The sequence below is a fragment of the Labeo rohita genome, chromosome 19, assembly GCF_022985175.1.
Source record: "Labeo rohita strain BAU-BD-2019 chromosome 19, IGBB_LRoh.1.0, whole genome shotgun sequence".
NCBI classification, from domain to species: domain Eukaryota; kingdom Metazoa; phylum Chordata; class Actinopteri; order Cypriniformes; family Cyprinidae; genus Labeo; species Labeo rohita.
This window is the reverse complement of record NC_066887.1, coordinates 3,665,434-3,690,152: the sequence shown is the minus strand read 5'-3', so window position 1 is coordinate 3,690,152 and position 24,719 is coordinate 3,665,434. Positions and strand designations below refer to the sequence as shown.

Here is a 24,719-nt window from a genome sequence, read left to right as displayed (position 1 = left end):
CTGAAGAGTGAGTAAAATTAAACTCGCAGTAGATGTTCTTGCCTTTGCATTGTATATTTAGAGCTGTACCATAGTTGTTGTTAAGCTGGGGCAGAGTTTATGGTCTTTTTACAACCAAGTTCTCCATAAAAAAAATAATAAAAAAAAAACTGCCTCACAATACTTTGTCCGTTCGGTTTGTTTACATAGCTGTTTTGTGGTGGGTTTGCAGTATTTCAGAGTCAAAAGTATAAAAACTGTTTATAGTTGAGTTTCTCATTTCACTTTGTAGAATACAAAGGGAGATGTTTTCCATAAAGTGTACATTGAACTTCTCAATCAAGGAAAATGGGAGTTCAAGCACTGAAAATAAAAGCGTGTTGAATTTTCTCCCTCCTGTCATTTCCCTAATCTCATTCTTACTTGAGAATTAAAAGCAATCATTACATTATATTGCTAAATTTATCAAGTGCTATAACTTGGGCCTTATCGGTTTGAAATGACAGCAGGGTGAGTAAATGACAATATTGTTTAATGAACTAAAGGTACTATTAACTCCACCAGAATTCAAGTAGTTATATGTATACAGTAGTCAGCATTTGAAGTGGATCAAAACCTTTCATCAAAGTTGTCCTAAAACCAAAACGATACCTGTTTCTTGTCTTAGGACTACTTTGATGAACTTTTTTGATCCACTTCAAATGGTGATTATTGTATTGCATATATGGGCCATAAAAAAAAAAAAAACATTTAAAAAGCATTTAAGTATTAAAATCACTGATGTTTACTGAGATCATTCTAGTAGGTCTATCTATTGAAACCCACAATAATATTGAAAAAATCAGTAAGCATATGTATATATATATACACACAGAAAAAAAATGGTGCTTCAGCGGTTCTTTGGTGTGACTGTGGTGCTATATAGCACCGTTAGTGTATAAAGAACCGGTCAAGCCCCTGTCTGGTTCTTCAGTGGTTCTTTGGGGTCGTTAAGGTGCTATATAGCACCACTGCCATACAAAGAACCTGTTAAGCCTCTGAATAAGGATCTCTAACTCTCTCTTAAATTCTTCAGTTGGGGAAAGGATTAAAAACAACATTAACATACAGTGTATTTCCTGAAGATCTTTTTGCCCCTAAGGCCCCCATAAAGAAATATTTCCCACATAAGACCTTTTGACCTTAGAAAAGCATAAAAGTGATTCAAGACATTTTGCCATTGCAGTAAATATATTTACTACTATTGTAGTAATACAAGCCCCTATGATTGTTTCTATTGAGCACCATTTTTGTTCAAGTAATAAAATGCTATACACAGCAAAATCCCCAGTGTTAATTTAACACTCTGAGTGTGGACACATATAAACACTGAAGCAGTGTTAAAGTTAACGAGATAATTAGGTGATTAACGAAGTGATGATTGATCATTATTGAAGACACCTGATGTTAATAAGCAGAATCACCAAAGGAGAAAACCAAAATTTTTAATCAACCATTATAGTGTTCAATGCTTGCATTAGTTGGGCTCTTGACCCAACAAAAAGTTGATTTCAAAGTTAGGGATTCATTAGTTTAAATATACAGTGAACCAAATATACACTCTAAAAACAAATTATATATATATATATATTTCGGTAGTGACAAATTTGGGGAGAGGACAAATATTCCAAACCTTTCCGAAAATACAAAATGAGAATTAACTGCACAATTACTAGAAATGTTTACCTTGCATATTATACAATTTGCGTACATACAAAATTTGTGAAAAAAAGATATTTTTTTTTCAAGACGTTTCCAACTCTCTCTTTGAACCAATTGTAGAATGGCCCGTATAATAGTTTATAAAGGTCATTTGCGGGCAATTACTTTCCCGCGTCTCTATGTAAAAAAAAAAAAAAAAAACCACAAGATGTCGCCAACATTCAGAGATGGGGAAAAAGCTGTCCGGTGTCTGGTATGGCTAATACTTCATCTGCATGCTGCTTTTCCATATCTTGTTCCTCTTCTGTTCCTTTAACATTACGTTACAAACCTATTTGTATTCATACCCATCAACATGAACCTCATCAACTGACTTTACTCTAAAGAGAACACTAAAGAGAGCAAAATAGCCTGTTGAATATATGTGCTCTGCGCTGCCTGACTGTATGGAAAGCGAACTGAAGTCTAGTCTCTCCACTGGGTCCCGACGAAGGCGGCGCTCTCCTCAACACTTCACTGAGGGGAGAACACGAAATGTGGACACTGGCGAACGGACAGACTGTGACTACTGATGATGGAGCGACATTTACCTTATCTGCCTTTAGAAAGTCAGTTCTTTTAACCCTTCGGTGTCCTCTTGTGGAGAGGAAGAGCTGTCATGGGAGACGCGCGGCACTTCGCTCGCGTCTGGATTGATGGAGAACCGCGAAACTTCGCAGCGGGTGAAGAACATCACGAACATGCGTGTCCAGCGCGGTAGAACGATGGAACGCGGACGCGATACACTGTAACAAAGGCAAGTACACGCATTGTCTATTGAGGCGCCTTTGATGCATTTGTAACCAGTTACGCCAAAGCGCCAACATCAATACAGCAACTGACTTGACCTTATTAGAGGTCGATAGATTTGTAATGTTATTGATGAAGTCGAATCTTAAGTTTGGACGCAGATCGAGAAATGGTGCCATCAACATGTAGAGCTGTTAAATTCCATTTGATATACAGAGAAGGACATAGATTTAGTAGAATGAATGAATTTGAGACTGAGCCCACTATTAGGAGGTAAAAAAAAAGAAATGTTTTGATATCTTTGATCATTTTAGCACAGGCTGGTCAATCTTTGAGAAGGGTCATCAAGTGTCTGAAATGATAATGAATTACATCAAATAATGGATCACATTTTTGAACATGGTGCATTGCATACAGGATTCACAAATGAATTGGAGATTGAGCCTTTTTTTGTGATGTTACAGCCACAACATATTTTCTGATGCTTGCTGCATGTCAAAAATGATTATGATAGAATTTTCTCTCTTCATTTTACATGCAACATGGAAATCAGTCTGTCACAATCAATTTAGACTGTACATGCATTTATGCCAATGATGGCAGAAATATTTCAGTGTTCAGACATGAATGTATGTGACAGTCAAATTCAGCTCCACATCTAGGGTCCTGTCTACAAAGAGATGACTTGAGTGGTTAAATAATAATCTGTACAAATAACCAAACATTAATTTGAAACATTCAACACAATTCGGATTGTATGATTGATCCACATCTGCTGTTTATATTTTATACTCTTGTATAATTAATTTCACCCATTTGGAAACCAGAGTGAACAGCCATTAAAAGTAAAGCTGAACTTGGTAATGGAAAAAAGAGGTCTGGAATTCATCAGTCCAGTCTTTTGATGAATCAGTCCAAACATGTGCTCCAAGATGCATGTACTATACATTGTTTTTCTGCATGGATCTCATTTTACTCATGGAGTTTAACATAATTGTAAAGCGATAAGTTCAGTCATTGCAGCACTGATTTCAGAAGACAGTTTGGGCCACATACTTTGTATTTTTGTGTACTGAAATGTTGCTTACAAGTTCAGTCTGATCTAAGTATTCTAGCAGAACATCCAAAGCATTTCCCATGGGTTTAAACAAAGTAAGTCGGCAGAACTGTAAATGACATTTTCAGAGTTGTTGAGAAACCCCTGCCAATGGAGCGTTTGGTATTCCAGAGTGAATTGGCCACATATAATTTCTGTTGTTTTCCCCCTACATTCTTCCTGAGCCAAAAGTGGCATGGACTTTGGAGATTCTTAGTGGTTTAGTTAATTTTTGCCTCGGTCACTGCAATGAGTGGAAGGTTTCCCTTGGACACCTGTTTCTTCTTCAAGATAAATGCAACAACATCAAGAAATGACCCAAAATCAGCAAATCTGGAGCTCCCTTTGGGAATCCAGCTGGGCAGTTTATCTGTCAGTGTATTGAAGAAATATGTCATGCCTTAAAACTAATGCAACAGTTTACAAATTGTTCGAGGGACCGGGAATAGTCTCACAGCAATAAAACACAGTGTCAGCCACTTTACTTCTAAGGATGGTTATATTTAGAGTCTATACGATTTATTTAAACAGATTGAATACAGTTTATGATTTGTTTGTGGTGCACCATCCAGAGGCATCAGAATGGTGTTACTGTATGTTACACAGCTCTGAAAGTTTATAAAATGTTAACCACATCTGTGATCATCTACTGGCCCATTCCATGTTTTCTTTGTGCTGATTATCTTTGATTTTCTTTTTAAAGTCCAAGATGCACTGGTTCATGCATGGCCAGCCTTTTCACTTTTATTTCAATTTTGACTCATCCAACAGTTTGTAAAAACAGTTACGCAATTGCATTCGAAGTCCATGGGCTAATCATACAATTCATTAATTTGTTTACACAGCACAGTGAGTCAAAAGCTTGACTTGTATTTAACCTGAAACATTCGTTTAATTTATTACTATGCATTAAGTGCATTTTGAAGGCTGTGAATGAGAAATCACAGTGCTTGTTTTCTTAAATTATTAAAAACAGGACAAGCCCCTGTGGATTAAATATTAATGGAAGGCATTATAACAAACAAGTCTGAGTAGGGGTAAAAAAATCCCCAGGACCATTAGCGTCAATGTTTCAATTCAAACAAAGGAGTATAGTAGTTGTAGCACATATTGCATATTGGTTTAAGGGTCTGAAGCAACCATTAAAAATCAAAAAGTTTACTGAATGCATGTCACCACTCCACCTTGATCTCACTTTTTCCCCTCTTCACCTTTTCAGACTCCCATTAGGGACCATTACAGACCAGCCTATGCCATGAGGACTCAGAAGTCCCGCGGCCGGACGTCAGCCACACCTTCCCGCCAACGCTTGCCACGTTTCAGTCTTCACTCCAGGAGAAAGAAGGAAGGTGTAATCCAGGGAAAACTGCGTATCCGTTCCATGCCGGGTGCCTTTCTGGTGCTTGGGGTGGTAGTTGTTGTTGTTGGCACCGCGCTTGCCGTGGCAGGCTACTGGCCGTACAGGGCCCATCGATCATCAGCGAACACCGCAGAGGAAGGATCCTCTGGAAGTGCATCAGGATGGGGATTAGGGTCCAAAGGACTGTTTTCCGCAGCGAGTCTGGTTCATAGCGAAAGGATGAAACTACTAGGACCCGTCATCATGGGAGTGGGACTCTTCATACTTATTTGTGCCAATACGGTGCTCTATGAGAATCGGGATAGGGAAACTCAAATGCTGCTTGCGCAGATGCGGAGCGTCATTTGCTCTGTTTCTGCAGCCGTGCCTTCGGCAGACCTCTTGCAGGTGAACTCTCTTGCCAGGCAGTACCAATGGGTCAGCAGTTTACCCGCAGCCCACCTGAACATCCTCTGCCTACAGGAAATGTCCAGTTCGGAGCCTCTACTCCAAGTGAAGAGCACAGATGAGGAGGACAGTGTTCAGCAGCAAGACACGGTGCACACTGAGGTTCTTCATCACCAGGACTCATCCTCCACGCCCTCGATTCACTCCTCCAGCTCTTGCAACAACAGCAAAGAGAGAGTTTTTTGCACCGAGGAACAGGGGACCAACTCTGCACTGGATCTGCGGCAAGAAAGCCACTTTGGACTGAGCAACTGTATGACCGCATCCTCTATGTCCACACTGGGTGGGGAGGACTTGGAGATCTTCTCCATCCCGCCCAGACGCTCCTACAGCATGAGCCACAGGACTAAACCTCATTTACTGCCCAGGGATCTGGTGCATCCAGAGGACAAGTCCGTGTCTTTGACGGGTCACCATAGACTGCTTCCAAGACAGTCCAGCTCAGAGGTGTGTGTGAACATGGTTGGAGTTGGGGTTGCAAGCCTGGACCTTATACCTGTGGAAGAGCAGAGGCACCGCAGCTGGCCTCGGCTAGACCTCGGAAGCGCCAGGAAGTATCTCAAGCTGGAGAACAAAGAGGACTCTGTTGACAAGTTACTGGACCAGCTTGAGCAGCAATGCTTGCAGTTGAACAAAAGCTACGGCTCAGGTCCCTTCCAGTGAGCCGTGGTTTAATCATTACATCAAGGTTAATGGCTTGCCAGATCCCGCGGTAATAAGAAGGAGTGGTATGCACTTGGAATAACCCAACCTACAAATAGGTTTCCAGTGGATATTCTTTGCACAGTTTCCGGAATCCCTCGAGGCCAACTGATTTGCTCATTTCCAAGACCTAGCCATTTATCTCACTTGACTAGTTTTGGAAACTAGCTTGTTCGGAGATTGTGGAATTGTAACACCGGCTGCCCTTGACGGTATGGAAATATAAACACACGTCTTGAAGGAAGCTAGAGATGGAGGTATTTTACAGTCATGGGAATGTGCTGGATGATTGGATGGATCCCAATTGGAGGGATCCGTATGTTATTGTTGCTGAAGCCCTACTTGTTCCTAGGACACGGCAAGCAACATTTCTTAATCAGCGAGGTAGAATAAACGAAGACCTCGGCAGTGACTAGATTCAAAGTAAACACATTTCTGACTTCCGAATTCAGGTCAGCCAAAAGCACGGCTGTGGTTTTGATAGATACAAGGGCCAAAAAATGAAGAATGCTGGTTATTTGACCAAAACAAAACGGATTCGTCCAAACAGCCTGTCTACTATTGAATGGTCCATTAGAGTTCATTTATATGGTTAAGGTCTGTAAATCTTTCGTCTATGGTTTCCCTGAGTATCTGTTCTTCTTGTATTTCACCTTTCTTCCATCTCAGTGAAACAGAAGCATTGACGATGAGAACGCAGTGCCCTCCTGGCTTCATTAACTAAGGTGATCGGTGTTTTTGCATGCACTAATGCGGGTACATAATTGCTTTCCCTTTAAAGGGTGGAGCTGGAGCGAGCCCCTCCTCTTTGCAGTGAGAATGTGTAACTTCACTCTGTTTACAAAAATAAGGCAGTCACCCTGTCTCTATTTCGTCCGTGTAGCCTGTTTTTGGTACGCCGTGTTATTTGCCGTGTGTTCTCAATGTATACTGAGCAATATCCACAGTCTGACTGACCAATCAGAGATCAGACCCTTTACTCCACCTTTGAACTGAATTCCATGCCTGTGTTGCAAATAAAAGGCAGAAAAAAAAACACTTTAGATCTAAGTGTTTGTTTGCTGTGTGTGATTTTACATGGATGCAAGGTGGCATCAGGGGGGTCAAGGTGTGGTTTGTTAGCTGCGGCATTTTACCCCTGTTGGAAGATGCTATAGCGGAAAGCTTCTTTCTCTGTCGATGGACACTCACATTTTTAGCAGTGGCAGTTTTTCTAGTTCGAATATACAGTGATCCATCATATGACATTTTCAGCTCAGAGAATTGTGAAATTGAGTATATATGAAGGTGACAGGGCACAGGTTAAAAAGTATCTTTTAGAGTGACATTCAAATTTGCACAAACAATAGCATTTTTGTAATATGTGCATACTGCATTGCAATTTGACTTCTGTCTTACATCACAGTGCATACTGTGATTGTTGTCCTTCTTCTGTGTTTGTAAGCATCCGTAGTCACCAAAGGAGTTGAGTTGTGTTGTTGCACACAGACAATAGAAAAAAGGCTTGTATAATTTAATTTACTTGATGGAGCATTTCATTAACCTAAAAACTGAATTCATAAAAAATGATTAACTTACTGTTTTAACTAAACTTTAACTATAAAACTAATTTAAGTTCTATAATAATTCAGAATTAACGCAAAGACAGCATTAAACACCTGATTTTGGACAGGAATCCCTGTTGTTTAAAGCTGCATACATTCAGCGTAATGGAGCAGAATTTTGTTAGAAGTGTATGTGCGAGGATTATGGATGTTTGATGTTTGCAAGCACTCGGCCATACGGCCTTAAAAGCAAGGTCTGATTCAGTGATGATGGATGAGAGATGTGTTTAAGCTGAATATATTTCCAAGGTGCTTTTATTGATAGATATTACTTTTCCTTTTACCCAAGTTTATGAAATGAATTCAGCTTGAAACCATTCAAACTTGATACTTTTCAACGCATTTGGAAACAAAGTTTGAAATGCGCTCTTTCATTGTTAAAAATGTCAAATGGTAGTTTTACTGAATTTGCAACCTGATTGGTCTTTTTGTTCTATCAGTCTTTCTCTCTGTATATTCTATCTATATTAGGGTTTACAACTTTTCTAAATATGATGTTACTTTTCATTTATGTATTTATTTTTTTTTAGTTTGCTACCTAGGAAATGCAAATCTAGATTTAATTTGGAACATCTTTGTCACTTTTATTAATAGGGACAATGGATGAGATAAACTCCAATTCATACCACCTGCATGTAACACACTGTGTTTTTAAAGTCTTAAAATATAGCTTCCAAATGATCTACAGTGCTTTTTTTTATTTTAGAAAATGTCTTGAATAGATCTGCTCCCAAATAAAAGAATATGGAACTAACTTTTTCTGTAACTTTAGATCACACTGCAAAAAAAAAAAAAAAAAAAGCATTTTTTGTCCTGTTTTGTCATGCAAATGTCTAAAGGGACAGTTCACCCAAAAATGAAAATTACCCCTTGATTTACTTACCCTCAAACCATCCAAGGTGTATATGACTTTCTTCTTTCAGATAAATATAATCAGTTATATTAAAAAATGTGCTGGCTTTTCCAAGCTTTATAATGGCTGTTGAGATTTTGAAGTCCAAAAAAAGTGCTTCCATCCATCATAAAAAGAACTCCACACTTCTCTGGGTGGCTAATAAAGGTCTTCTGAAGTGAACTGATGCATTTGTGTAAGTAAAATATCCATATATAAAACTTTATAAAGCTATTTAAACTATATATAAGCTCTAGCTTCTTACACAGTATTTCGATTTAAGCCAAGAGGAGATTTGTTTTCCTTTGCTGTAAATAAAACTTGGTTTTTACAAGTCTAGCATATTCTTACCAGAGCTTACGCTACGCCGATGTCCTGCATCATCCACTCTGAATGTGCATACGACAGTTAGTGGAAGATGGAGATTTTGGTTTATGAAGTTTTAAAAATATATATTTTTCTTACAAAATACACATTGATGTGCTTCAGAATGACTTTATTAACCCCCCAGAGCAGTGTGGAGCACTTTTTATGATGGATGGATGCACTTTACCGGACTTCAGAATCTCAACAGCCATTCACTACCATTATAAAAGTTAAAAGAGCCAGGACATTTTTAAATATAACTCATCTGGAAGAAGAAAGTCATATACACCTAGCATGGCTTGAGAGTGAGTAAATCATTAGGTAATTTTCATTTTTGGGTGAACTGCTCTTAAAATCAAGATATATTTACTTGAGGAGCAGAATGACATAAGTTTAAGTTTTGTTTTCTGTGAAAAATTCAATGGGAAAAGTGGTTTTTATGACAAATATGGTTCTTTTTAAGCATAAAACAAAGAAAACAAAACTGTATATGTTAATTTTCCATTTCCAGTAAATGCATCTTGATTTAAGGATGTTTACATGTTTGCATTGGTAAACAAAACAAAAGTACTGAGGAACATATGTTTTTCAGTGCATGCAGCATTTAATGCTATGACTTTATGAATTCAAGACTTTCTGTTTTGATTCAAGATCTTTTAAGGCCTAAAACTGTAAAGGGCAAATTAAGACCTTGACCAGCAGAAACCTTATTTACTCAGCGTGTCATAGACACGACTCCACATGACCTCAGAGCTGTCTTAAATCTGAGTCCCACTCTATTTAAGTTACCCTGCCAGCACCAATCATTACTTACAAAATGGAGTTGCTGTAGCTTGACTGGTAATAATAGAAACTAATAGAAACTAATAGAAACACACTAATTGACATGACATTTCAAGCCGTGCCCTGCAGTGTGACATGCTATACCTCATCTCAAACCATTGTAAATGTTTGAACTGTTTTATTTTCCATTTGCTTCATCAACTGTTGCTCAGACAAGTGTCAAAGAACATCTCATTTGGATGAACTGGAGATTTTTGTGAACAGCACAATGTTCAGTGTGTTCAGTGTAAAAAATGGATATTATTTTTACACAGGCTTTAATGAAGTGTGGCTTGCAAAGCACTTTTTAATCTTTTCCTTTCTTGAAGCAATTTCTAAATTAAGCAGTAACATGAAACTGAAAAACAACTGACATCAGAATCAGAGTATTCACTTTTCACAGATAATGCTTAGAACATTAATTATAACCAGTGGGCAATTGATGTTAAAAAGACATTAAACTGACGTCAAAAAATGATGTTACAGCATCTTGATCAAGTCTTGACTAATATTTGACGTCAAACTGACATCAAGGTGCCTGCTGGGAAGTGAACAGGACGGTTCCTAATGTTTCTGCAACACATTTACTATGGTAATGTGTGCTCTTTTGTTACTAATTAATTAATATGCACTACAGTTAAAAAAAAAAAAAAAATGGGATCAGAAAGATTTTTTGTATGTTTTTGTGCTCATTTTTATGATCATCAAAGTTGCATTTATTTGATAAAAAATACAGAAAAAAAACAGTAATATTATAAAACATAATTTCTATTTCAAGTAACCATTTTCTATATGAATATGTTTTTTAAATGTAATTTATTCCTATGATCAAAGCTGAATTTTCAGCATCATTACTCCAGTATTTAGTGTCACATGATCTTTCAGAAATCATTCTAATATACTGATTTATTATCAATATTGGAAACAGTTTCTGCTGCTTATTATTTTTTTGGAGCCTGTAATTCTTTTTTTTAGGATTCTTTGATGAATAAAAAGTAAAAAAAAAAAAGAAAAAAAAAAAGAACAATGTATTTAATATTTAATTAAGAAATATTTTGTAATAATATCATTCAAATGTCTGGAGTCGTAAAGTTTGTTCTTTTTTCAGCAAGGATGTGTTAGATTAATAAAAAGTGACGGTAAAGACTGTTGTTAGAAAATTTTTCTATTTTGAATAAATACTGTTATTTTTACATTTTATTCATCAAGGAATCCTGAAAAAAGTATTACAGGTTCCAAAAAAAAGGTAGCAAAAACTTCCAACATTGATAATAAATCAGCATATTGTTAATAAATCTTGAATGACTTCTAAAACTAAATCTCCAAGGCACTCAAATATTGTGAAATGCCTTGGACTTATGAGTTTTTGATGTACCCAAAGAGCACCAATTTATTTATTTTTATACAGTAGCAGTTTTTTGTGTTTTTTGTTTTGTATGTATGAATTAAATGATTTCAGATGTATCATGTGACACTGAAGACTGGAGTAATGGATGATGAAAATTCAGCCTTGTATCACATGAATAAATTATATTTTTTAGTATTTTAAAATAGACAACCATTATTTCAAATTGTAATAATATTTTACAATATTACTTTTATTTTCTGTATTTGTAATCAAATAAATGCATCCTTGATGAGTAGAATAAACATCTTAAAAAAAAAAAACATTTAAAATCTAAAAACATTTAATGGCAGTGTATAAATTAATTAGTAAATTAATAAGTAAACCCTAAACTAATATATATATATATATATATATATATATGTTTTTTTTTTTTTTTTTTTTTTTGGTTTTGTGTATATCTACTCAGGCAATTAGGATTTATGGTTTGCAAAAGCCTGATAATTGTGTTAGATCACAATAACTTGAGTTATTATGCATGCAGCTTTTATTAGAATATTACAGAATATTATAGAATATAATGTTACAGAAAAGTCTACAATGTTCCCAACCTTGCAAAATCAAAATCAAAATATCACCACAGAATTACAGAAGAACCATAAAAAATGAAACGATTTTTGAAATGATTTTTGTGAATTATAAATATTCTATGTGGATTTCTGTGGAATCTGCATCAAATATTTGTGCTTTCACTATCACACCACAGATCTGCAGGAAATACTGCAAAAAGCTAAATAGTAACCAGTCGTAGCAGATAAGAATACCTTTCTCTTATGCATTAATATACATTTTTACCAAAATAAATAAATAAATAAAAATAAACAGCCGACTACCCTAACTTCTTATGTTACAGCTAACTTTGTTTACACTGTCTGCCAAACTGATAAATGTAAAACATAAAAAACAGAAAAACATAAAGACCTAAGTTGTGTGCGTTTGGTTCAGTAAGTTTCTGTAATGGAAGAGGAAGGAGGAGGGCCAGAGAAATTCCCCTGCTGTAATTATCCTCAGCAGTGTTTTTGTCAGGGGCCAACATTTCCCCCCCTTATTAGGTTTTATGGCTCCTTCCGGGCAGGTATGCAGTCTCTCGTGATCTCTTCTCATTTAATTGGTCATTTACAAGATGGCTTCTGCGATTCTAACAGCTTGTAAAGCTAGCAGGCAAGACCCAGGCCTTTTTTTGCCAAAAAAATTCAATGAGGAAGAGTTGTATGTAGGTGGAGAGGAGGCAGAGCACAGGACTAAAGCACAGAACCGTTATTTGTCTGTGTGCAAATCTGAATATGATGCTTCAAACAGTGGCAGTGCTACCCAGTTTGGTGCTATATACAGCTACTGTGTGGACTGGATGACATTTTGCTGTACTGCTGTGTCACACTAGATATATTTGCATGTATCAGAGGGCAGGACTCCTTTATCTTACATGTGAGAACAACACAGAAGCCATGTGAAAATACAGAGCATGTGGCAAACAAAGATGATGATGAACAGTGTGACTATTTGGCACAATGCAAAGTGAAGTTTGATTAATTGTTTATGGTTGCTGAGCAACTTTGCAACTTGCCATATTTTGATATACACACTCACTGGTGAATATTGGCTTAGTAGCATTTAAATAAATAAAGCAACCAAAAATACATGAATAATTAATGTGCCTCATCCATTCTGAATTTCTGAATTTAGCATGAGAACTGTTTTATAATGTTAGCTGTAATATGTGACCCTGGACCACAAAACCAGTTTTAAGTAGCACGGGTATATTTGTAGCAATAGCCAAAAATACATTGCATGGGTCAAAATGATTTTTTCTTTTATGCCAAAAATCATTAGGATATTAAGTAAAGATCATGTTCCATGAAGATTTTGTAAATTTCATACCATATATAAATCAAAACTTTTTTTTTTATTAGTAATATGCATTGTTAAGAACTTCACTTGGACAACTTTATAGGCAATTTTCTCAATATTTTGATTTTTTTGCACCCTCAGATTTTCAAATGGTTGTATCTCAGCCAAATATTGTCCTATCCTAACAAACTATACATCAGTGGAAAGCATATTTATTTAGCTTTCAGAATCACATTATCAAGCATAAAAATTTTATATGCACTGATCCCAATACCATTCTCATTTGTTATGAATACTGTTTTGGTTGGTTCCATCAAGTTCTACATAATATAATAAGCAGATATTTTTAATAAGCAGTTTAATCCTTGTACTGTGCTGTAAATCCTTTACCTATTTTTTTTTTTTTTTGGTGCTCCTGGTGAAAAATGTCCAACCTTTTAAAAAATTCTGTACATTTTTCATAATGATATATTATCACCAAATCTTGGATTCAATCTTTTTGTCAGCTTGTTTTCTTTCATTTAGCAAAATTTTGTATTTCGTTTTGGAGCTGGTAGGCCATAGACATCATAGATGCATAAGCTCATGAATGTGGCCTACAATCAATCAGTTTTTTAAAGAAATTGATTTGAAAGAAAACATGTTGATAAAAAAAAAAAGATGAATCCAATATTTGTTAATAATGTAGCATAACAAGGAATTTATAAGCTATTTTTTTTTGTAGGCTGGTCATTTGTGACAGGAAACGTGACAAATGTAACATGGTGGGAAAATAATCCCTAAAGTTAAATTGTAATAACATTTTTTATTATTACTATTACTATTATTAGTTTTATAAATTATTATTAGTTATTAAAAAAACACTAGCTTGTTCTATTCTATCTTGTTTTCTTTTTATTTCTTATATAATTTAAAAAAAAATAGCTATGTGTTAAACCAGGGGTGGTGAACTCCGGTCCTGGAGAGCCGCAGCCCTGCAGAGTTCAGCTCCAAGCCTAATAAAACTCACCTGCCTATAGCTTCCTAGTAACCCTTTAGACCTTGATTAGCTTGTTCAGGTGTGTGTGATTAGGGTTGAAGCAAAACTCTGCAGGGTTGGGTCCTCTCCAGGACCAAAATTCACCACCCCTGCTATAGCACTTACATATCATTGCTCTTTTGTTGATTTTGATTGCTTCCATTATCTTCATTTGTAAGTTCTTTTGGATAAAAGCATCTGCAAAATGACTAAATGTAAATATAAATGTATTAATAATTAATAGACTTTATGTATGTATTTATTTACTTACTTGCTTGAATACTTAGGGAAGTTGTTATATGCAGTGTGAGCAAAGTCTATATGTTTCCAACGCTATAACATTAACATTTTCAGGAAAAAGACAAACGCAACATGGGGATTAAATAATTTATTATCAAAAAACAAAAAAACCACAACTGTTCTAAAATGAGGAGGCAAAGCCCTCATATTTATTTATTTAATATAAGTTCATGTCCCAGTCACATTTTCTTGTTTAATTATATTGTTAATTATATCTTGGTTAAATATTATTTACACTACCAAAATAAAAATCTTTTTACGTTAAAGGAGAAGTCCACTTCCAGAACAACAATTTACAAATAATTTACTCACCCCCTTGTCATCCAAGATGTGCATGTTTTTTCTTTCTTCAGTCGTAAAGAAATTATGTTTTTTGAGGAAAATATTTCAGCATTTTTCTCCATATAATGGACTGATATGGTGCCCTGAGTTTGAACTTCCAAAATGCAGTTTAAATGCGGCTTCAAATGATCCCAAATGCAGTTGTAAATGATCCCAGCCGAGGAAGAAGGGAATGATCGGTTATTTTCATTTAAAAAATACAATTTATGTACTTTTTAATGTCAAATGCTCGTCTTGTCTGACTCTGCCTGGACTATTTCTGTTCCGGTTCATGTCAGTTAGTGTATGTCGAAAAACTCCCATCTCATGTTCTCCCTCAAATTCGAAATCATCCTATATCACTGTTTTACCTTTTTTGTTAAGGGTGTTCGATCTCCTTTGCATGCTCACTTTGCAAAGACTGGGTCGGTACTTCTGCAGCGATGTAGGATGATTTTGAAATTATTTTTGAAGTTGAGGGAGAAAATACGATCAGAGTTTTTCGACATACCCTAACTGTCTTGGGTCAGAATACACAGAGTTCAGGCAGAGAAAGATAAGATGTGCGTTTGAGATGAAAAAGTATTTAAATTGTATTTTTTGAATGAAAATAACTGATCGTTTCACTAGATAAGACCCTTGCAGAAATGTTTTCCTCAAAAAACAATTTCTTTATCTGAAGACATGAACATCTTGGATGACAAGGGTGTGATTACAATGTGAATCTTTGTTTTGGATGTGGACTTCTCCTTTAACAGTGTAATTAATAGGTTATGCTATTTATTAAAACCAAGTATAAATCTCATCATTTTAGCATTTTTAAGCATTTTACATTTATTTCAAAATAATAACTCAAAGCAGAAACAATTTAAACAATATATTTTATTTAAACAGGTATATATTTTATTTATGAACTGATGTTCAGCTGTTCTTTTTAATAATAAACTTATTTTTGGTTCATCAGTCATCAGAGCTCAGTAAACACTGGTTACAGATGCAGAGATTATTCACCAAAAAACATCTTGTTTTCAGGCCATTTAAAGTTTGATTTTGACTTGACAAAGTGGTGATATAAGTGCCTGAGTTAATGGGAGTCTTCCTCGTAATGCTATTATATTGTTCATTCAGACTGATTTACAGGAGGCGGGATTTATTGTATGAACCAATCACAGCTGATCATGGGGTCTGTTAAAACTCAGTGGGCTCTGGGGAGGCGAGAGAGACGCAGACTCCCGCTGTACAGTTACCTGCTGGTGTCACCATTGGACATTTTTACTTTAGAAAAATGAGTGATTTGTAACTTTTTTTTTTTTTAGTGTCATATTTTGTAATCTTTACATTGTTTTATTTTTGTATATTTTATATTTATATTATATATATATATATATATATATCACCCACCCCTAGCTGTCTATGTGTTATCTTGTCCTTGCTGTTTTTGCCAACAATTATGCAGCCATTATGTTTGGCAGAGTTGTTGAGATTTATGGCAATCTTGGGCCATGGTCTTCATCTAAGATAAATTGGCACGACACTGCAGCTTGTGCTTTACCAGACACATTCTCCTCTGGCACAGGGTTATTAGCCACCCTCAGCATCTGCAGTGCATTAACAAAGTTTAGTAAAAGCTTGCACAGTTTCAGAGGTCCTCTCGGCACGTTTAACGTGTCGCAGAAGTGCATTAAAAACAACACCTCTCTGCGCTAAACGCAGCCAGATGGCGAGTTTGGGAAGCACAGCCTGCTGTTTACCTTAAGCAGAGATACTGCAGGTCACAATATTTTTAAAGTGGATTATAGTTTTGAACAATACGTCATGTAACTCAGCACTTTGGGTCAGAGCATGCTGTTTGAGTTTGTTTATATGTGTGTGTTCAGGATGTTAGCAGGAGGGTTGTATAAACGGCCTGGGTGTAATTGTTTTTTACTGCTGCGGGTCCCGGAGGCACAGTCTCGTTGGCTTGTGTGCGGCCAGTCAATGGGATCCAGGTGTGACAAGAGATTCAGAGCAATTTTACGTATCGGCGAGCTAGTAGCTAATTCATATGAATTCATACAATCTCACTTGTTCAACTGTGTTATGTTTTGCAGGTTGACCTTCATGATTTTTTCTAAAAAAAAACGTATGTTTCGTAACACTATTCTGGTAGTTCTGTTTAGACATTACACTAACGAAGTACAGTTGAGGTCAAAAGTTTACATACACCTTGTAGAATCTGCAAAATGTTAATTATTTTAACAAAATAAGAGAGATCATACAAAATGCATGTTAATTTGTTTATTTAGTACTGACCTGAAAAAGATATTTCACATATAAGATGTGTACATATAGTCCACTAGAGAAAATAATAGTTACATTTATAAAAATTACCCTGTTCAAAAGTTTACATACACTTGATTCTTGATACTGTGTTGTTACCTGAATGATCCACAGCTGTGTTTTTTTTTGTTTACTGATAGTTGTTCATGAGTCCCTTGTTTGTCCTGAACAGTTAAACTGCCCGTTGTTCTTTAGAAAAATCCTTCAGCTCCCACAAATTCTTTGGTTTTTCAGCATTTTTGTGTGTTTGAACCCTTTCCACTAATGACTGTATGATTTTGAGATCCATCTTTTCACACTGAAGACAACTGAGGGACTTGTATGAAACTATTACAGAAGGTTCAAACGCTCACTGATGCTCCAGAAGGAAACAATGCATTAAGAGCCGGGGGTGAGAACTTTTTGAATTTGAAGATATGGGCAAATTTAACTTATTTTGTCTTCTGGGAAACATGTAAGTATCTTCTGTAGCTTCTGAAGGGCAGTACTAAATGAAAAATCTTCATTCTGGTCAAAAGTTTTCACCCCCTGCCTCTTAATGCATTGTTTTTCCTTCTGAAGCATCAGTGAGTGTTTGAACCTTCTGTAATAGTTGCATATGAGTCCCTCAGTTGATGGATCTCAAAATCATACAGTCATTGTTGGAAAAGGTTCAAATACATAAAAATGCTAAAAAACCAAAGAATTTGTGGGACCTGAAGGATTTCTTTGAAGAACAACAGGCAGTTTAACTATTCAGGACAAACCAGGGACTTATGAACAAATATCACTAAAAAAAAAAAAAAAGAAAAACACAGCTGTGGATCATTCAGGTAACATCACAGTATTAAGAATCAAGTGTATTAAAACTTGTGAACTTTGAAATCTTATTCAGGTCAGTACTAAATAAAAAATAACACACATTTTGTATGATCCCTCTTTTTTGATAAAATAATTAACATTTTGCAGATTCTGCTAGGTGTATGTAAACTTTTGACCTCAACTACATGTCAGTTAGCAGTCATTAAAGTATTAGTAGACGGTGTGCTGAATAGATGCTAACACTTTGTTTTGATGCTCCTAACACATTCTAATGCCTAGAATTAACTTTGCAAGTACATGCCAATTATTCTACTAACCAAACAATAACCCTAACCTAACAGTCTACTAGACTGCTAGCTGACAAGGAGTTATAAAGTTACTTTGTAGAATGTATGAAGTGGACTATCAAAATACAGTATTCATACATTTTTGTATGCATCAAACTGTACAAATTAATACAAATCGACACCTTTTGATAAAGTTGTGTTTTCTCATGGGTTGGGTGTGAACAGAGTATTGAAAGAAGAAAAGAAGGAGAAGTTGAGACATTGCATTCCTCATTTTTAGAGCACGTTTGCAGCATCCTTGGTTCCAAAAGTATTTTTCCAATTCATTTTGTCTGTTGGCATGTCAGCACATTCTTTAGTAAATATCTATGAACCAAACAAACCATCTCTGGAATGAACCACATCATAGCACTGAAGAAAAAAAGAAGAAAAAAAAAGTGTACAGGACTGTAGTTTATTCACGAGGGAACAAACTAATCACACACTTTTAAAAAATAAAACATCCATCAACATCCACAGAACATTGCCATTCCACAACAGGTTCTTTAGATTTTTAAGATTCTAAAATGTCAGAATTCCTCACACACAGGTAAAAATGGTTCTTTTGGAACAGTGTTTACATAGAGCATTGAAATCAGTTTAAAGGTCCAATCCAAATGAAAATGCTCCATATAAACACCTCAATCTGAATAAAAATGCTCAAACCGAATTAAACTGTAATCGTTTTTAGAGGGGTAGGATAAACCTTTCTATGAACCAAGCAAAATTCAAATTCTGCCATGTAAACGTGTTAAAACAATTACTTTGCGTCTACATCAAGCAGAGGGTTCTACTGTTATTTTACCTCTTACTGCTTTAACATTAAGAAATTAGGGTGATATGATACGTGTTAATCAGCTGGCTGAGATCAAGCTATATTGTGTTAATCGTTTTATCTGGTAGATATATCTGTGCAACTTAATTACTAGAAACTGCAAACAAGAAATTTGTTTGGTTCTGTGTGTGGTACGATGGAAGACGGCTGTATGATTTCTGTGAGTGTGTATGTGTCGTGTTCTGGCCACATGACTGAGCACGGGATTCAAATATTAGTCCATTTATTCTAAGCAAGTGGAAGCAGCTATTAAAAATATTAATGCAAAAACTGATGGTTTTTCCCTTGATTTGTATTTGTTGTCATTGTATGCTATTAGCGTGTCCCAAAATTGAAGGGGCCAGCGCATATAAACACCATATCGGATTAGATAACGTCTCATGTAAACAGTCAACCGAATCTTTCAATAGGAATTATTTTAATCGGAATGACAAAAAAAGTGTAGGCCCTATATGTAAACATGGCTAGTGTTTCTCAACCCTGGTTCAAGGCACCCCTCAACACTGCACATTTTGTGCGTCTCCCCAATCAAACACACCTGATTCAACTCATCAGCTCATTAAAAGAAACTCCAGGACGTGAAATGGATGTGTCAAAGAAGAGAGACATACAAAATGTGCAGTGTTGAGAGGGCCCAGGACCAGAGAAACACTTAGAAACTGTTCACTTAAATGTTTTCTAGAGAACCAAAAAATGATTTTTGTATGGCATTGCTGTGAAAACTAGTTTTGGGAACTATTTTGCATGAATGCATGCAGCATTGCAAATAACCATGAATCAAAAATGACAGTACAATATCCATGTTTGAGATGCGCCTCACCTTGCCTTGAAAGTAGATGAGAGTAGACGGCTGCAGAGAGAGGAGGAGTGAAACGAGTGCAGACAAAAGTGGATCAGATGCCTAAAAAGCCAGTTATTGTGTGATTTCAAACTTGTGCTTTGTTGTTAATAAACAAGATGTAATTTAAGTTCTTTGTTGGCATTTATGGTTCTGTGAAGAACCTTTAAAGGGGTCATCGGATGCGAAGTTCACTTTTTCATGTTGTTTGAACATTAATGTGTGTTGTCAGTGCATGTACAGATCTACCCTATAATGATAAAAATCCATGCTGTGCTTTTTAATTAATCTGTAATAAAAAATCCCCTTTTTCAAATCGAGCCATTCTCAGATGCCTGTCCGTGTGGCATCACATCAAATCAGCTGTAACAGTCCGACCTCCATTGTTTCCATGCGGAGCAGGGATGTAAGTTAGACAAGAATATCTCAGATTGAGCGATTGAGGTGTTGTGTTTCTGGATGTAATAATGAACATAGTGGTCGTCATTTACTCCTGACATCTGAGCCGCTGAAGATGCAGTGGATTATGTTTGTTTGTGAATGAAATGCGCCTCCTGATCTACATATATCTGTCTATGTTTGCGCAAATTATTCGTGATCCAGCTTCACTTACAACAGAAGTGAGTATAAGGGTTTTTGTATGAATCTTTGCGATCGCCTTTCTTAATAATGTGCTAGTTAGCAAGTTTAGCAGCTAAAAGCAGCTAAAGTAAACAAGCTCGTCACTCCACAGAGAGAAGAGAGGGGCGGGGCAAGCAGAGCTCATTTGCATTTAAAGGAACAATCCATCAGAATAAGATGATTTTTGCAGAGCTGATTTTGACAAGGTAAAAATGGTGTTGTTTTACACAACCATTGAGAATTTTTAACCAAAGTATATTATAGACTTTTCATTAAGACCCTAAAGAATCATATGATCTTGTGGAAAATGGGCATCTGATGACTTCTTTAAGATTCATGGAACATTTCCACTGCACAAAGTGGAATAAGATTCTTATAATACTTAATGGAATAAGATTCTTCAGATTATTAAAATGTTCTTCACAAAAGTGGTTCATTTAAGTTTCATCAAAAGTTTTTGCGATCCAAAAATGGTTGGTAACACTTTATTTTGTCTTGCTATTAACTAGTTTCCTAGCATGCATATTACTAGCAATATTAGTACTTATAAATAGGATTGCAAAAAAGTGGAAAATTTCCAGTCAATTTTGGAAACATTCCAGAAATTTTAGAAACTGTCCAGGATTTTTTGGAATCTTCCAGGGATTTTTGGAAAGTTTACGAAAATTTACCGGAAATGTTCCACCCGTTTGCAACCCTACTTATAAAGCACATATGAATGCTTTATTCTGCACGACAATATTTTAGATGAAATAAGTACTTTGAGTGGCTTTTTCATCATATTTATTTTCATATAAAAGCAACAGAAGCTACTTTTAAGAGTGCAGTTCTCTTGTGCTATCAAACATAACTTTCTTTTTTAGTAAAGGTCAAATCCCAATGACTTGTGACTTTTGCAGAAGCTTGTATCATCTCTTTAAATCTCAGAACTCAGAAGTTTCTGCTGTGTCTGTTTTGAAAGGTTTATGTCTCTATAGAGAAAATGAATGAGATTTTACTTCCAGGAGACTAGTGTGGCACTCTATACCCGTGAGGATCCTTCTAGAAAGGAGTTCTGAACACATCATCTGCAAATCTATGCAAATATGACTCAAACAGGGGTGAGAGCGAAATAAATCTAGGAGAACGTATCTGATGGAACTTCAGGTGAATGAGGCTTTTGTGTCTCTTACAGAGAGTCCCACGGTCTGGTGACGCTGCTCAATGAATCACTGTTCATACAATGAGCGTATTTGGACTTTGAGCGAGAAGGATGAATAACAATATTCTAACAACACTGAATGTTTACCTGAATATTATCGGGGAAATGAGGGAAACAGTTCTCATTTGAATCTGTGAGAGTGTAACATCTTATGCAAAACCTCAAATGCATTCATTGTGACATGATTTGCATGACAATAAAGAACATTTTTCACAAAAATTCTCATCTTCACACTACTATAAAACATTCTGCATTGCAGCAGTTTGGGTCTATTGAGAACCGTCTCTACATTTGAGGGACAAGTGTGCTTAATTATCAAAGTAATGCAATAATAATAATATTGCATTATTAAAATATAATAAAAAATATTACTCTGACAGGTTTTCATGATATTCTCCCACCTTCATTATCTCTAATGGCGACTTTTTTAGTTCATTAGTAGCTGCACAGTTGTATTATTTACTGAGCTTAAAGGTTATGAACACACAAACTACAACTGAGGTGAAGCTGCAAATGTCATGAACTTTCTGTCCAGGAATAAGGTTTCTAGAGTGAGTTTTTTTTTTTTTAATCTTATGCAAAAGACACTAAAGTGTATTGAATTTGTACTTGATGCATTGTCGAAAATGTAGAAGAATAAAAAAAATATAACTGCATTTAAATACTGTATATCTTTTTCATAAGGCGATATGAACATAAGGTGAAATTTTAATTCCTTATTTGAAAAATACATTTAAATGTTGTGTATCTTTTTCACAAGGGCTGGGTAGCTATGAGTATGAATCTGTGTAAATCAGGAGGCTGTACTGAAGGTTAGACCTTTTTATCTGCATAATCTACTGTTGTGCATCATGTTGGGCCTCAAGCATCAGGATGCTATTAAATAAACATAAAAAGACCTTTAAACATCCTTTTTTTCTTTATCCAGAGGGAAACGTTGACATAACTAGTGAAGTGTGGCTTTATTTTAATTTCAGAATTAATTCAGATCTTTCTACATAATTACACTTTTCAGAACAAATTACGTTTGAACTCAACTACTTTCAAGAATAACACGCAATTATGTCTTACTAAGACTGCATATAAATGGACCACTATTAGTTTCAATATATCGATTAAAGCTGAACTGATGGATCTGCATAGATAATTTGACAAGCTTTTGAAGGAATCTACGCTTCACTTTAACTGACTGATTAGGTCTACATGTCCTCCAAGATTTATTAAAGACAGATAGCAGTTTGGTCCTCACAAGCAAACGGTTGTTCAGGCCACATACAGGATTTATATTCCCATAAAAAAAAAGCAATGCAATCACACAAGACACAATAATAATGTAGGTGAACTGTAGTACATTAATGATTACAGATTGTAAGATTAATGTGGCTTAAATATGGGTCTGTAACAATTATGAATGATGGAATGAAAAAAAAAAGCAATAATAATAAAATTAAAATTCCAAACATGTTTTTTTCTTTCTTTATTTTAATTTAATTCACCATATGCACAGATTACTTTCTTGTTTTAGCCAGCTCAGTCATTTCCGGTCAACTGTACTGTGCTGTAATAGGAGTGTCCTTTGCTCATTTTCTCTACATAATCCATTCATAATTCGAAGAAAAATTCTGTTTGTCAAAGACAACCAAACGCCTGTTTCAAGAATGGCAAATGCGAGTGTAAAAAATTACGCAAGTAAATCCACTAAATATGCATTAATCATTGCTATAATTTGAGTTTAATAACCGAACAAAACATCTGACAAGCCCATGTCAAAAACAGAGCTGTCATTAAATGATTCAAACTAAATTCAGAGTAAGAAAACTACAGCAGGAACAAGTTTGTGTTGGTTGAATATAGGCTATTTAATAGCTTTTACAGTTCAAGATAAAACTTAAAGGATGTAGTTATTAAATTAAATCTAAAATATTTCAAATTCATATTAATTCATATTGAATGCATTATTTAATTCTTATTCCATTAATATTTAACTTATTTAATTTGTAGTTAACTATTATATAAGTATTTAAATAATTCACCCTTATAGGTGTCAGGACATCAGAGGGATGAGACCAGAGGCAGATATTAGGTGCAAACCAAACAGGAGTTTTATTGACAATGTTGAAGGAATGAAGTGAAAGTTTGAGCAAAAGCAATGTTTATCTGCAAGCCCATTGGTGAATTGAGATGGTATATGAGTTCAAAAGGTAAACACAGCAAAGAGTCTTGGCTGTAGCAAGGGAATTCCAGGGAGAAGAGCATGGAGAAGTCTGGAGCTAGCATCAGGATGTGAACAGTAGACCAGACAGTGAGGTACTGATTGCCAGGGACTTAAATAGGGCGTGGCTGAGTGGGAACAGGTGTTGGCAATCAGTACTCGGGTGAGAGAGAGAGCGGGTGTGCTGTGACGTCGATTGTGAGGGTGGCTGTGGTGAATGCCTGACAATAGGCAGTTTGTGTCTGAGCTTGTTTATTTATTTATTTATTTATTTTAATGACTTTCTGCACTTGCTATACAGTATACTTAAGTGTGGTAAAAGTACTAAAATTGGCTATACTAGTAATTCAAAATAAAGGAATAAATCGAAAAGCAAGACTTGAAAAAACTAGGGAGTTGAAATGGCAGCTGCAGCCAATGAGTGATCCTCTACTGCCATCTTCTGGTTATAAAGGTAATTGCATATCATTTTCACCTGAAAAAAATTGTTGTTTTCCATGAAAATAATTTATGAATTAAATGTGAATCTTTGAAGAGAATTTTACTGCACAGCTCGAGTTGAAAAATAATAAAGGCTTTAAATATTACAAGATTTTAAAAATGTGTTCATGACTATGAAGAAAAGTTATTGATTATCAAGAATACTATTAAGATGTTGTTGAAGAGAAGCGTCGCTAGCCAGCTAACGTTATCTTAAACAGTGTTTAGCTGTCAGCATTTAAATGTACAACTATGTGTCTAAGTACTCTCCTGGGATTACCAGGCTTGGCATTTAAATTTTGTTGTTATATAACATGAAACTGGATGTTCATGCTGCTATCATTATTTACAATGTTGCAATTCTTATTTTTTTCAGTTTCTGATAAGAATGAGGCAGGAGAGAGGTCTCAAGAGTTTCCACCTTTACATAGCACAT

General features: G+C 35.6%; 1 protein-coding gene across 1 annotated transcript; it reads left to right on the top strand.

Annotated features, from left to right (window-relative positions):
- Positions 1 to 1,932: 1,932 nt before the first annotated feature.
- Positions 1,933 to 8,487, top strand: tmem200b (transmembrane protein 200B). The gene is made up of 2 exons (XM_051135947.1): positions 1,933 to 2,476; positions 4,785 to 8,487. Exon 2 carries the CDS (start codon positions 4,821 to 4,823, stop codon positions 6,033 to 6,035), a length of 1,215 nt encoding a protein of 404 aa, XP_050991904.1. The 5' UTR covers positions 1,933 to 2,476; positions 4,785 to 4,820; the 3' UTR covers positions 6,036 to 8,487.
- Positions 8,488 to 24,719: the final 16,232 nt, after the last annotated feature.